We start from the raw sequence: 12,669 nt of genomic DNA, 5'->3' as shown, positions 1-12,669 counted from the left end.
CTCAGGCTAAAAAGTGCCCTCACTCAGGCTAAAAAGCGCCCTCACTCAGGCTAAAAAGCGCTCTCACTCAGGCTTAAAAGCACCCTCACTCGGGCTAAAAAGCGCCCTCACTCAGGCTAAAAAGCGCCCTCACTCAGGCTAAAAAGCGCCCTCACTCAGGCTAAAAAGCGCCCTCACTCAGGCTAAAAAGCGCCCTCACTCAGGCTAAAAAGCGTCCTCACTCAGGCTAAAAAGCGCCCTCACTCAGGCTAAAAAGCGCCCTCACTCAGGCTAAAAAGCACCCTCACTCAGGCTAAAAAGCGCCCTCACTCAGGCTAAAAAGCACCCTCACTCGGGCTAAAAAGCGCCCTCACTCAGGCTAAAAAGCGCCCTCACTCAGGCTAAAAAGCGCCCTCACTCAGGCTAAAAAGCGCCCTCACTCAGGCTAAAAAGCGCCCTCACTCAGGCTAAAAAGCGCCCTCACTCAGGCTAAAAAGCGCCCTCACTCAGGCTAAAAAGCGCCCTCACTCAGGCTAAAAAGCGCCCTCACTCAGGCTAAAAAGCGCCCTCACTCAGGCTAAAAAGGGCTTTCACTCAGGCTAAAAAGCACCCTCACTCAGGCTAAAAAGCACCCTCACTTAGGCCAAAGGAGGCTAATCATTGGATAAAGCTGACCTCCGTGTGTACAATATGTGCATGACCTCAGCGTTTTGCGCTATACAAGGTCCATTACAATTTGTTCGTTTTTACTAACTTCTTTATAGAAAGGTTTGCGGTAACACCATGTAATGACTATCTCTAATGAGTTGGGGTGGTTCTTAAAAGAACTGTTGGTTTAAACTCGACGTTTCGATCAGTATGCTCTGATTGTCTTCTTATTGTGGTTCAAGACTTCCTATTTGAATCTTAGTTTCTACAAGGGCAGAAACTTCTTCTAAGATGGCGCCTTATTAGCACCTTATGGGGTGAGCCAATGTCGTTCCTTCCATTTAGTCCTATCCATGGGCTGAGATGGATGGCCATGTTTCCCCTCTTGACAGTTTCTCATGACGCAAATTTTGCTAAGTCATTAATCATCCTCCTATAACATAATCAGGGCATGCTTTTCCATTTTAATTGTAATATCCTGAAAGTTACATGGATTGTTTTATCTATGAAGTGCAGGTTTCTGGTCTCCCCTCCCCCATCCCATTAACAGATTTAATCCAAGTGCGTAAATATTTTTGAAAGTGACGCTGCCATTTTTTTCTTCAAAAGCTTAATTTAGTCTTCATGGGTTAGCAAATATTATGGTCACCACGGGTAAAGTAAATCAGACTTGCTGAAAATGATAGCCTTGTATAATTGTTAAAGTATGATGCGGAACTCCCCTGCATGGCAGAAAGAAAAAGTTTGTCCTCGAAAAAAGAATTCTTTGTAAATTGCATTTCCTCTTTTTCCCTCCCTTTTTACAGAACTTTTCCCGCCCAAACACTTGTGCTGTCAGCTTCACTAAAAACTTGTTTATTTTTTTTTCTTCACTAAGAATCTGAAGGAAGGTGCAATTTTTTCTACGATATTTTTGTTTTTCCTTTGACACGTCTGGTTTACTTTATCTTTACAATGTGTCGCAACTCAGAGGTCTTATAATTTAGAGGAAGGAATCAGTTTTATTTAGGGGAAGGAGTCTCACGAGGGTAATCGTTCCAACTGGCAGGATTTTTAGTTAACACCTTTGGTCAACAGGAAAGGTCTATTTGTGGCTTTGAATTGTTTATTTTTAAAGATTTGTTCATCAATCTTGTCAAAATATTATTAGTTTTGTTAAGGTCTCCCTAGTATGTACTTTTAAAGAAAAATCCCCTGTTTAAATAAATTAGATCCACCCTATGTAGGAAGCATATCCAATTTCATAGAGCTGCTTAAGCAAAAAAATATTACCTAAAATGTTTCCGCTAACCAAGTATTAGCAGGACACCGGTTGCAGATAGTAGATAAGAAATGGCTTTTCGGCTGTTTTTTTTTTAGATTAAGCTGAGTTTTGTTGTGCCTAGCTCCTTTTTGTGCTTAAACAAAATTTGGCCAGTTCTTTTTATATCTTTAAGGAAATTAAGAGTAGTGTAGACCTGGTTTTAAAATAAACCAAGTACAAAGTTTTATGTAAGAGCGTTAAATCATTGTATCCTTTGAATACGCACCCTCCTGTGAGCCAAATTAATTGAATCACAAGTAAAAGCTATCCTACAGGTTGTCATAATTGTATTCTTTTTCCCCTCGTTCTCTAGACTGTGGCACCTGAGCATCAGAATGGACCGATCCAGGGCTACAATGTGTCATACAAGGAAACCGGGTCTTCCATTACACCGTGGGTGGAAACAGTCGATGAGACGGTGTTTTCCGTGAGGTTGACCGGACTGATGAAATGGACGGAGTATGACGTACAGATGTGGGCGTTCAACGGAGAGGGGGCTGGGCCTAAAACGGACGTTATTATCAGAAGAACAAAGGCGGATGGTGAGTTACGCATCAGAGTAGATTCATTCAAAGAGTGTACGAAGAAGTGATAACAAAAATAATAAAGATCAGCATATTTTGGTAATTTTTGGGAGAATGAAGACAATCGGAGCAAACTCATTTCACTTCTCAAATGAGATTACACATGGTGTTACCGCAAGCCTCTCTTAGCAATGACATCATGTTAATATTGTAGTTCTGAAAGAGTAAAAAATAAAATTACATTTTACACCATTTTTACAGTAATGTTTTCCCTGCTTTCAAGGCTCTCTATCTATTTAACCAAAATAGAGTGCATAAGCAACTTGATATCGACCATAGAATCCCTTTTTAACCCTTGAAATTTTCTTTGTCTTGTAGCTCCGACGGCGAGTCCACTGAACATTGGCCTGATTGCAACAAACAAGACTGCCATCCTGGTAACCTGGCAGGTAAGTTCATGAAAGAGAACCTGAAGGGATTAAACCTGCTTACCTAAATTACCTGTATGCATAACAACTCATAACAAAATCGTCAAGTCCCTGTATTTCTCTTGACTCATGCATCCTAAACCAAAATTGCGCCCTCACCGGATCCTGCATCACAACCCTTTCCTTATCTTAGACTGCATCTGTACATTCCCCGCCTACATTACGTGTGGCCGCACTACCGCACAACCTGCCCTCGCAAAGTATTAGTCAGGGGCAAAAGGCAACGCTTCCTGCCGAGCGTCAAGCGAGATAATAAGTGCACCTGTGATTCACAGGACGTGGTCGCCTCTGGCCCTTAACTCTCTCGCTCTAGAAGAAGTCCCTCTCCGGTCTCGTTCCCCTCTCCGCGATTCGGGAGAGAGGGAGACATGGAGAGGTGGGGAAAAGGAGGGCAGTGGGGTCTCAAAGAAGTTGCCGTCATTGCCTTGGTATCGGATGCACGGTTCGTTAGCAACAATTATGTCCACGCGGCTGGACGGTAGATTCCTGGCGACTGGAACTTCTGGAGGAAGTTTTCAAGAGTTTGAAGTTTGGGTATCAGGTATCTCGTGGTAACCTAATTTTGTCTTAAGTTGCTGATACAAAAAGCAAGTTTGGGGAAGGTTATTTTAATAAATTTTATTTATACTGTAAATGAGAAAGAAAATCACTATCTCACCTAGCTCAGGGACCTTTTATTTGAAGCGATGATGTCAACATTTTTTTTAGAGTGAGTCCTTATCAAATTACTTTTTACAATGTTACTTTTTTAAAAGGTCATCTATTAAAACAATTTCTGCTTAAGCAGCTGTATGAAAATGAGTGTTAAGCGAACGCCCCCCGATCCCCCCCCCCCCTCGTGGGTGACTTCAGTATAGAAAATGATGTCCAGTTGTATAGCTTGGCAGTATGTTATTCATGGGTTAATGTTGTATGTTCCACACTTCTTTATAGACGCATATTGACCCATTTCACCTGACGTCATTATCAGAAAAATCTTGAATGCGCCATACTGGTGGGCAATTTCACAGTGCGTTTTTATACATAACTCTATGCTTTGGTTATGCAGTTAGGTGCACATTTTAGGCGACGCGGCGTTAATACACGTAAACCTAACTGCCAACCAACATGGTGAGAGTGGCATCAGTCGTCGCGTGTGACGCGCGTGCCTGGGGTCAATAGTCATCAAAACATACCCCAGACAAATTTAACGTTTTGGTGAAAATGCTTCTACAAAATAACATAGTTGCTTTAGAAATTATACACTGATTTTGACCTTGGATGTTTTCACCTCTGGAGATGAAATTTGTTTGGAGCTCATAATTTGCGTCGGTCCACTGTCACAAACCACCTGTGACTACCGCTGTAATCTCCATAGAGTTGTGTGTGTATCTGGTGTCCTTCATATGCACCAACCGTGCGACACACAATTTTAACTGGTTGATGTCTGTTTAATGTTTGACACAATTTATGCCTACGGGGAACTTGGGGAATGAACCATAAAGACAACTCAGGATGGTCAGACCACTGGAGCCAATGATATCATATTACCTGGAGGAGTAAACGTTGATATTACAAAATGATTCTTGGACTTCTTCACGCTTCGAAAGTGGTCCCTAGCGGCCTTTTAAAAAAAAACTTCAGAAAATTAGATGTTAAATATAAAATAAAGACTGCAGGGCTGCACAGGATTCAGAAGGGGAAACAGGACACTTGAGGGTGCTAGAGTGTGACCTATTTTGGGGGTCGTCATTTGCAAACGAAACAAGAACAAAATTATTGTGTACCTATGATAAATTTATCACTAAAATTGTGCATAAGAGGGTTAAGTCTGTCACTTTGTACATGATGTTGCCACAAACCTCACTAGACTGCTGAGGTGTGTCTTATGTACAAACATTTTCTTGAAGGTTTACCCCTCTCTTTACCCGTTTGCGGCTACTGCTTAGGCTACGGCTGGATCTTCACCTCATCATGCGCTAGAAGGACATCCCCAGCAACACCCTAGCAACAGCCACAGCCACCAAATCGCACATACATGTAGCCCAAGCAACTCACTCGTTGTGGTCTCCAATCAACAGCCATCTTAAAACCTTCACAATCAATTTTTCTCTAAATTAGTCTCAGTTAGCGGCTTCGGCTAATATAGGAGGTCCTTAGTAACACCCTAAGCAACAGCCAACAGCTGTAGCCACCAAATCGCATGTGGCCCAAGTCACTCCTCAGTTCAGTTTTCTAATCAGCCATCTTAAAACCTTCACAACAAATTTACCTCTCAGTTAGCGGCTTTGGCTACGACTAGATCTCTACCTCATCATTATCTAATATAGGATAGTAACACCCTTAGCAACAGCCGCAGCTGTAGCCACCAAATCTTATGCAGCCCAAATTGTGGTTTTCTAATCAGCCATCTTCAAAGCCTTCACAATAAATGTTCTTCCGAAAGTGGAGATTAGTATTGCGATTGCTTCCCCCCTCCTCTTCCTAGTCCCCGCCTTCCAAATAAATACAAAAATGCTTCGCGTGAGAAACGAGCCATTGGAAATAATCCAATCACAGTTGGTTTCCTCCTCGTGTTAATGGCATCGCGTATTTCACACAGATTTCAATGACAGGAACGCTACCTGAAGGTCTTGTCGATGACATGGTGCTGATAAATGGTGTCGAGATGAGATGTCATGTATAGATTCAGTAGTTATTTCTTTAAAAAAAGTTTGGTCAGATCCAATTTTCTGCACTTACATGTAGTTAAGGAGCAAAATTAAGCTGGATACCAGCAGAGAGAAAGGACAGGGACTCCTTTCTCTATGATACCAGTTTACATGTGACTTAGGAGTTTGGTTGGTAACCCTATTTTGGTAGGCACAATAGTTTTGTGCTTAGCTACTATTAGTGATTAGTGGTACCAGATTTACAACCACCATTGTTATGTGACTTCCTGTTCACACCCACATTTGGCAGAAAAACCAAGCATTTATTCTCCCTTGATAAGTCCGAAAGATATGAAAACCTTAAACAGAAATCTTTGGCTGACTTCTCGGAAAAAACAACCCCCTTACTAATGATTAGAATGATTAACCTTCCTGATTATTATTCATAGATGAGTCGGAAAGGCAAAAAAGCCTAAACAAGAAATATTTGGTTGACTTCTTGGAAAAATCAAACAATAACACCACTCCCAAGTTACTAATGATTAGAATGATTAAAGTTCCAGTATAAGAGACAATTGATTCTCAGCAAACAAACAGTGGCCCTAATAGGAGACTTTCCAACGCTAGGCGGCAGCAGACATACCGGGTAAATTTCCATTGTTTACGTAGTTCTGAACATGCGCATAATTCTGAGAACAATGGATTTACCCGGTAAGTCTGCTGCCCTCTATCGTCCCAGAAAGTCTCCCATTGATGATGGATGATTTCACATCTTAACAAAACCTTAACTATTACCACAAAAACAGGATGTTTCTATATCCACCGTTTTTGTTCATCCTCTTTTGATTTCCATGAATGTCTTATTGGTGATTACCATCAACTAGAGATCAAATAGAGACATGTTTCTTTGGCCAGGACGCCATAATTAAATGAGGGAAAACCATTAAAATATACCAATTGTTTAACAAGTTAAAGACTTCCTAATCTGAATTAGATTTAAGACAATAGACCCGTGTATTTGACAACAAAAACTTCTTCTTTGAGTTTAAAGAGTTACCTATAGTATCATTAGCTTAGAGTTGTGTGTGGCAAGTAAATACATACACGCTTCAATTGTTCGGACCTCGGTAATGGCAGCTGAAAAGTCAAGCACAAAAAAGACAGGCCCTATTTATTCAACAACAACCAATGACAAGCTATTCCTTTATCAGACGGTTCCTTATTGGCTGAAAACTCAGGCAAAAAAGGGTGTACAAGCCCTCATTCTTTATCAAAATAACCAATGACAAACCTTATCTTTACTAGACAGTTCCTGATTGGCTGAACTGAAAGGACAAGCTCTGTTCCTTTATCAAGAGAACGGCAAATCTTATCTTTAATAGGACAGTTCCTGATTGGCTAAAACTCAGGCAAAAAAAAAGGACAAGCCATGTTTATTTAAACTTTCGGTTTCCTCGATATTTCTTTCACGTACCGCTTCAAGTTCAATCAGTCAAACCATCCCAGTTCAGGTTACAAATCAGGTCAGAGATCTGTTTATAAATCGTCACGTGAGAAACGAGAACGTTGTTTGAGTAGGATGTTGATGGGAGTCCGTGGAGCAAGAAATCATCACACAGCTCTGGGGAATTACCGCTCCCCGCAAAAGGGGAAGGAATTTGATGTTTTCACTTGCTAATGTGTGTTTGTCAGGTTAACGATGGAGACCATAGCGTTTGTAAAGGGTACTCTGGACTTTTTACTGGGAACGCCACCAATTTAAGTTTAGAGTAGTTTTTATTGAGGAAATGCGTGCAAAGACAATGAAAACATGCTTACTGTCCAACATTTTTAACCTTCAAACATTTTGTACCTTTGAACATCATCGGCTGGAGAGGGTGCACAAGGAATGTAGTCAATTCATAAGAGTAAAAGCCCGGTTCATACTTCCTGCAAATGCGAATGCGAAGCGAATTTGGCGTAAATTTGACGACACAACCCTCCTTTCGCACCGATATTCGCAAGTGAGTTGAGCAGAGTTGAACTGCTGCGAATTATTCGTTGCAAATTTGTGACGTCGACATTCGTATCCATTCACATTCGCAGGAAGTGTGAACCGGGCTTAACTATAAATATAAATATGAACAGTAAGCTTGCGAGTACAACCATGTGTAAAATCTCCTTTCAGGCACACGAAAAGTTATGCTAACTTTTCTGAGCTTACTATATGAAAATGAATGGCGCAACAATGCGAATCCATGGTGAACATGCAAGCTAGCTGCCCAATCTTCTTGCTAACCTTTGATATACGCTTACGCTGTAGTTAGCAAGAAAAATGCGCGAACGTTGCCTTTCTGTCAACACAATCATTAAAACACTCCAAAATCCCAATAAATTTATTACCATAGTTTCCCGCCATGTTTTTTCGGTACTAGATTCTCCCCGCATCGGAAACACCCTGTCACTTCCACAAGAATGATCACCAAAAGTCCTAGTTCGACATGAACTCACTGTGTATTTTTTCATTATTTTTTTATTTATACACTCAAAATCTGGAAAACAAAAATGGTTTTCCCGAAGAGAGTTGCCTTGTGTCTAGGGCAACTGCCGTGCCAGAACACACCAGGAACTATAACAACTGACTGAAATTGTTATAGAACACATGTTACCCGGTCATTGACAAATGTTTGAACTTTGTTATTGATGAGGCAGTGCTGTCCTCGGCCCAATTTCATGTCTTTGCTTACTGTAAGCAAAGAATAAGCACTTTATACCGAAGCAGGGAATTCTACGCTTACGTGAAGGGTTTTACAGGTTAGCAGGGAATGTTTGCTCATGCATACTTCCTGTTACTAGGAATTCTTCGCTTATGCAGTAAGTGCAGAAACTCCGCGCTTACACAATTAGCAGAGATTGGTGATTGAAAAATGTTTTCCGTCCATCAGCGGTTTTATTTTTCCGAACATTTTGGAGCTCTGTGAGTACGTACGGTAATCGTTTTTTTTTCCATTTGACAATATCGTTGCCATCCAATTAAACCCTAACCTGACCCAAGGAAAGGTCTTCATAATTAACACCGAGATTTGGTGTTGTCTTTTGAGAAAATTGAGTAGGTACTCACTGTGGTCCGTCGGCCACAAGCCACAGCCAAAAATCTCCCATGGTATGCTGTAATCACGGGATAGTGTGTTTACATTCTGAAAATTTTGCATGGTTTTTCACTATTCTCTCCTGACTCACTCAACGGATGAAGCCCAAATTTGTTACTTCTTATACAATGGTTGATCACACAAAACATGAACACTGTCTGTGACTATTTTGTCGGCTCAACCAATCTTGTATAATACATTACTCTTGTTACAAAATGTTTGTCACCATTTACACATGGTTGATTTAATATGTGACAAACAAGGTTTACTTTTTGTATGAGAGTGGATCAAACATTGTCATGACTCAATTCCAATCTATGGAAATGGCCACTGAGTGTCATCTCTCATCACAAACATTTTTTTTGCTGAGAAAATGCAAACAACTTTTAACCTTAAAAAAAAAACCTTAAGTTTTGGCTTTGGTGCATGGAGTTATATCGATACCAATCCCTGCCTATGAAAAGGTTTGTTGTGTAAACTGAAGAATGACCATATTGTAATAATAACTATTTCTTCTTTAGCAATTTTACAATACAGTAACCGCATCAATGCGCTTAGTGCCCGGTCATTGGGCCATGAAATTCCTTTTTAATCTTTCTCAGCTCCCTGGGGAGTATACAACCCTGAGCTGATGCGGCGTTCTGAAGGCTTTTTCAAACACAATATCGACCCTCTACCCTCTACCCTCACAGCTACCAATTTGCACCCCATGTACATGTATATGAAAAGCATAGCAAAACATCTTCCCCAAGGACACAAGTGTCATGACCGGGATTCAAACCCTCGACCACCAGAACTTGAATTTGAAGCTCTAAACCACTCCGCCATTACACCCTAATATGATGGGTCAGATTTGTCTCAATTGGCAAAAATAATTCTTGCTGGGTCATGTTGCAGTGTTCTCTATGCCCTCTAGTTCTTGTACATCAGCCTAAAGTTTGACGTCTGATATTATGTAAGATCCCATCCCAAGATAAAGTCATTTGTCATTTGTGCACGGACTTCCTTAAGTTCACAGGCAATTCCCCAAGTTGAGTCCATATCTTTCCCAAGCACACCCCCTCAGAGGGTGCAACATTCACATCATCAACTCCTCCCCAGTCACAAAAATAAAGTTCCTGAAGAGAGAGAAAGAAATATAAAACGGGTCCCGACTTCCCCCCTTACTGTATGAGCAGGATTCCTTCCCTTAGCCGATGGGCATACGTATGGGAACAATTAAAGGCAACCCCGCTGTAACCTTTTTGTCGTCACGTTCACGCACGCGGCAAATCAAACCATATCTCTGTCCTGTTTCGAAAATACAACTTTGGACGTCCGAAGCGTCTGTGGTTAGGACCCTGCCTGGGGATTCTCCCCTGCAAAGGCTACGAGACCAAGGCGATGACATGAACTTTTTCCGAGGGGGCTTGCTTATTCAAATGTCACCCTCCAGCAGCCGTTATTTTTTTTTTCTTTTCCGACTTTTGTTTTCACTTTGAAATTAATACGTCTGGATTAGTCATTTGGGAGGATCATCGTCAGAGGACATACTGCCTCAATCTTATATTTTTAGGACGGCCTGCGGAACATGTTGTACAAACTGAAGACAAGTGAGACAATTGTCCATTTACATGCATGGTTTGAAACATCTTAATTGGAACTTATGCTCCCTCTCGTCATGGGATAATGAATGAAAAGTAGTGAGGGAAAACATTTTTTTTAAAGCATGTTTTTGGGGGCTTAGCTCTTGGCCCAATTTCATGGCTCAGCTTAAAGCAAGCAAAGAATCGGCCTTTACAGAAACAGGGAACTCTGCGCTTACATCAAGGGCATTTGCATGGTTTGCAGGTATTTTGTTTGCAAGCGTACTAGGTATTTATTGCTTACACGGCTAAAGATATTTGTGCAGTAAGCAGAGAATGGTGATCGAAAGAGCAGAACTCGGCAGTAAGCAGAGTCATGAAATTACTGGGCCTTGGTGGTCTTTCTCAGCCCAGTATCAGCCGTGTCAAGTGCACACAAGCTCTTGACAAACATTGCTTAGCTGAATTACTGGTATACCTTTCACAAAATGATAAACCTCAATTGACACTTTGACCGGTGACTAGTTTTTGTTGAGTAGAGCTTTTCTGCACGCCACATACTTGTGTGCTACTTGTCTTCAGGGATAGAGCTTTGTTGTGGTCAGGCGTGGTTTGACCTTTCAACACGTCAGGTCAAGATGCTGTCAAACTGTTGATGTTTGCACCTCAGGTTAAGGAGGTCTATCAAGACAGGGTTAACACTGTTAATCCTTCTTGATCCATCCACTTAATCCCATTCCTTATCCTTCAGGGTTTATATTATGACCTTATTTCAAGATTTCTTACCCTTGGGTGTGGAGTATGCATGCAGAAAGTTTTGGACAATCTTCTACATAAAGCTATTGTAGTCCCAGCCAATTTTCTATACCTTTCGCCCGGGTAATTGTTAAAAAGCAGGACAGTTCTTTTCAGAACTAAGAAGTCTACTGAACATCCGATAAATCTACATCCCAAACTAACAAACACCAAAGTGTGTTTGTATCGATAAACTTAACAAGTTAAACCTATACACAGGTTGTTTGTTTCTAAGCATGTTTTGATAAACAGATTAAAGAGACTAAGCGTGAGTTAACAAAACAGATTAACGAGACTAAGCGTGCGTTAACAAGAGACACTTTAAAAGAATTACCGTTGCTGTAGTTTTTCCTTGTAACAAAAACAGATGAATAGACTATAAGCATGCGCTAACAAGAGACGCTAAAAAAATTACCAATGCTGTACTTTTTCCGTGTAACAATGGAAATCCCCATGAGCTTCGGTTAAGCCAACTTTTAATCAATCGCAGCTGACGACTTATCAAGGAAGTCTGGCCGTAGACTGATTTCAGAAAAACTTGTAGCATCTTAGCGTTTAAGGAGGAACATCGCTTAGTCATACTTAATTTTCTCAAAGCAGAGCGTCAATTTGCAGTCGGCAAAACACATTCAGTCATATTGATGTGTCTTTCCTATGGATTAGAAAGGTTTTGGACTAAGCACCGACGATAATTAAGGGGGAAAAAACACTTCGGACCAATTGGCGTAGTTGAAGACTACCAAAGAACTGTGCCAAAGACCCATTGAAGTTTATTCTATCTGGCATGTTTGTCATTTTCAGGGAAAATGTGAAACGCGTGTAGAAGGTGAAATGGATGACAAGCAGGTGGTAGACTTCCATACTGTAATGAATTGGAACAGATTTTGTCGGTTTTCTCAAAAGAAAAGAAGAACAAAAAGTGTAGAATGAACTTTTAAACTTTTTCAAGGCTGGTACATCTGAAGGTCTGGACTGGTACCTTGATTCTTTATGAAGTGAAGATGCTTATAATTGGTAGGGCACCTGACACTTATTAGCAGTTCATCACGTAGTGGCAATCTTAGTCAGATTCCTGTACGTCATTAATTATCAATTGCATTGGTATCTAAATGGGGCCAGACTAACGGAATAGAGTACCTGGGCCCTTTTTCATAAAGCTGCTTAAGCACAAACAAGCACATCAACAATATGCTTACCAGTATAAGGTTACTGGCCAAAATACCATCTCACATGTACTGTATGTGGCTGGTATCCTGCTTAATTTTGCCAAGCACAACTTCTTAAAGCCATTGGACACTTTCGGTAAACAGTTTTGTCCAAAGGCCTACACTTCGTGTATCACAACTTCTATATAAAATAACAAACCTGTGAAAATTTAGGCTCAATCGGTCATCGGCGTCGGGAGAAAATAACGGGAAAACCCACCCTTGTTTCCACACGTTTCGCCGTGTAATGACATGTGTTCAAAATAAATCCGAAATTCTCGACAACGAGAATTGATAATTGTTTTAATGTTTTTACAAAAAGTAAAGCATTTCATGGAATAATATTTCAAGAGAAGTCTTTCACCATTACCTTCTGTAAACCCTGTAAGTTATTTGTAAATCTG

At 40.8% G+C, this 12,669-nt stretch overlaps 1 protein-coding gene across 1 annotated transcript in view; it reads left to right on the top strand.

Moving 5' to 3' along the window:
• LOC117303302 (Down syndrome cell adhesion molecule-like protein 1 homolog) overlaps positions 1 to 12,669 on the top strand; it is a 109,960-nt gene that overhangs the window by 69,131 nt on the left and 28,160 nt on the right. The window contains exons 21-22 of the mRNA XM_033787469.1: positions 2,244 to 2,472; positions 2,833 to 2,903. Coding sequence (XP_033643360.1) covers positions 2,244 to 2,472; positions 2,833 to 2,903 — 300 coding nt within the window. The remainder of the gene's footprint in view (positions 1 to 2,243; positions 2,473 to 2,832; positions 2,904 to 12,669) is intronic.

The sequence above is a fragment of the Asterias rubens genome, chromosome 19, assembly GCF_902459465.1.
Source record: "Asterias rubens chromosome 19, eAstRub1.3, whole genome shotgun sequence".
Lineage (NCBI taxonomy): Eukaryota > Metazoa > Echinodermata > Asteroidea > Forcipulatida > Asteriidae > Asterias > Asterias rubens.
The sequence above is the reverse complement of the archived record's forward strand: the minus strand, read 5'-3'. Positions and strand labels throughout refer to the sequence as shown.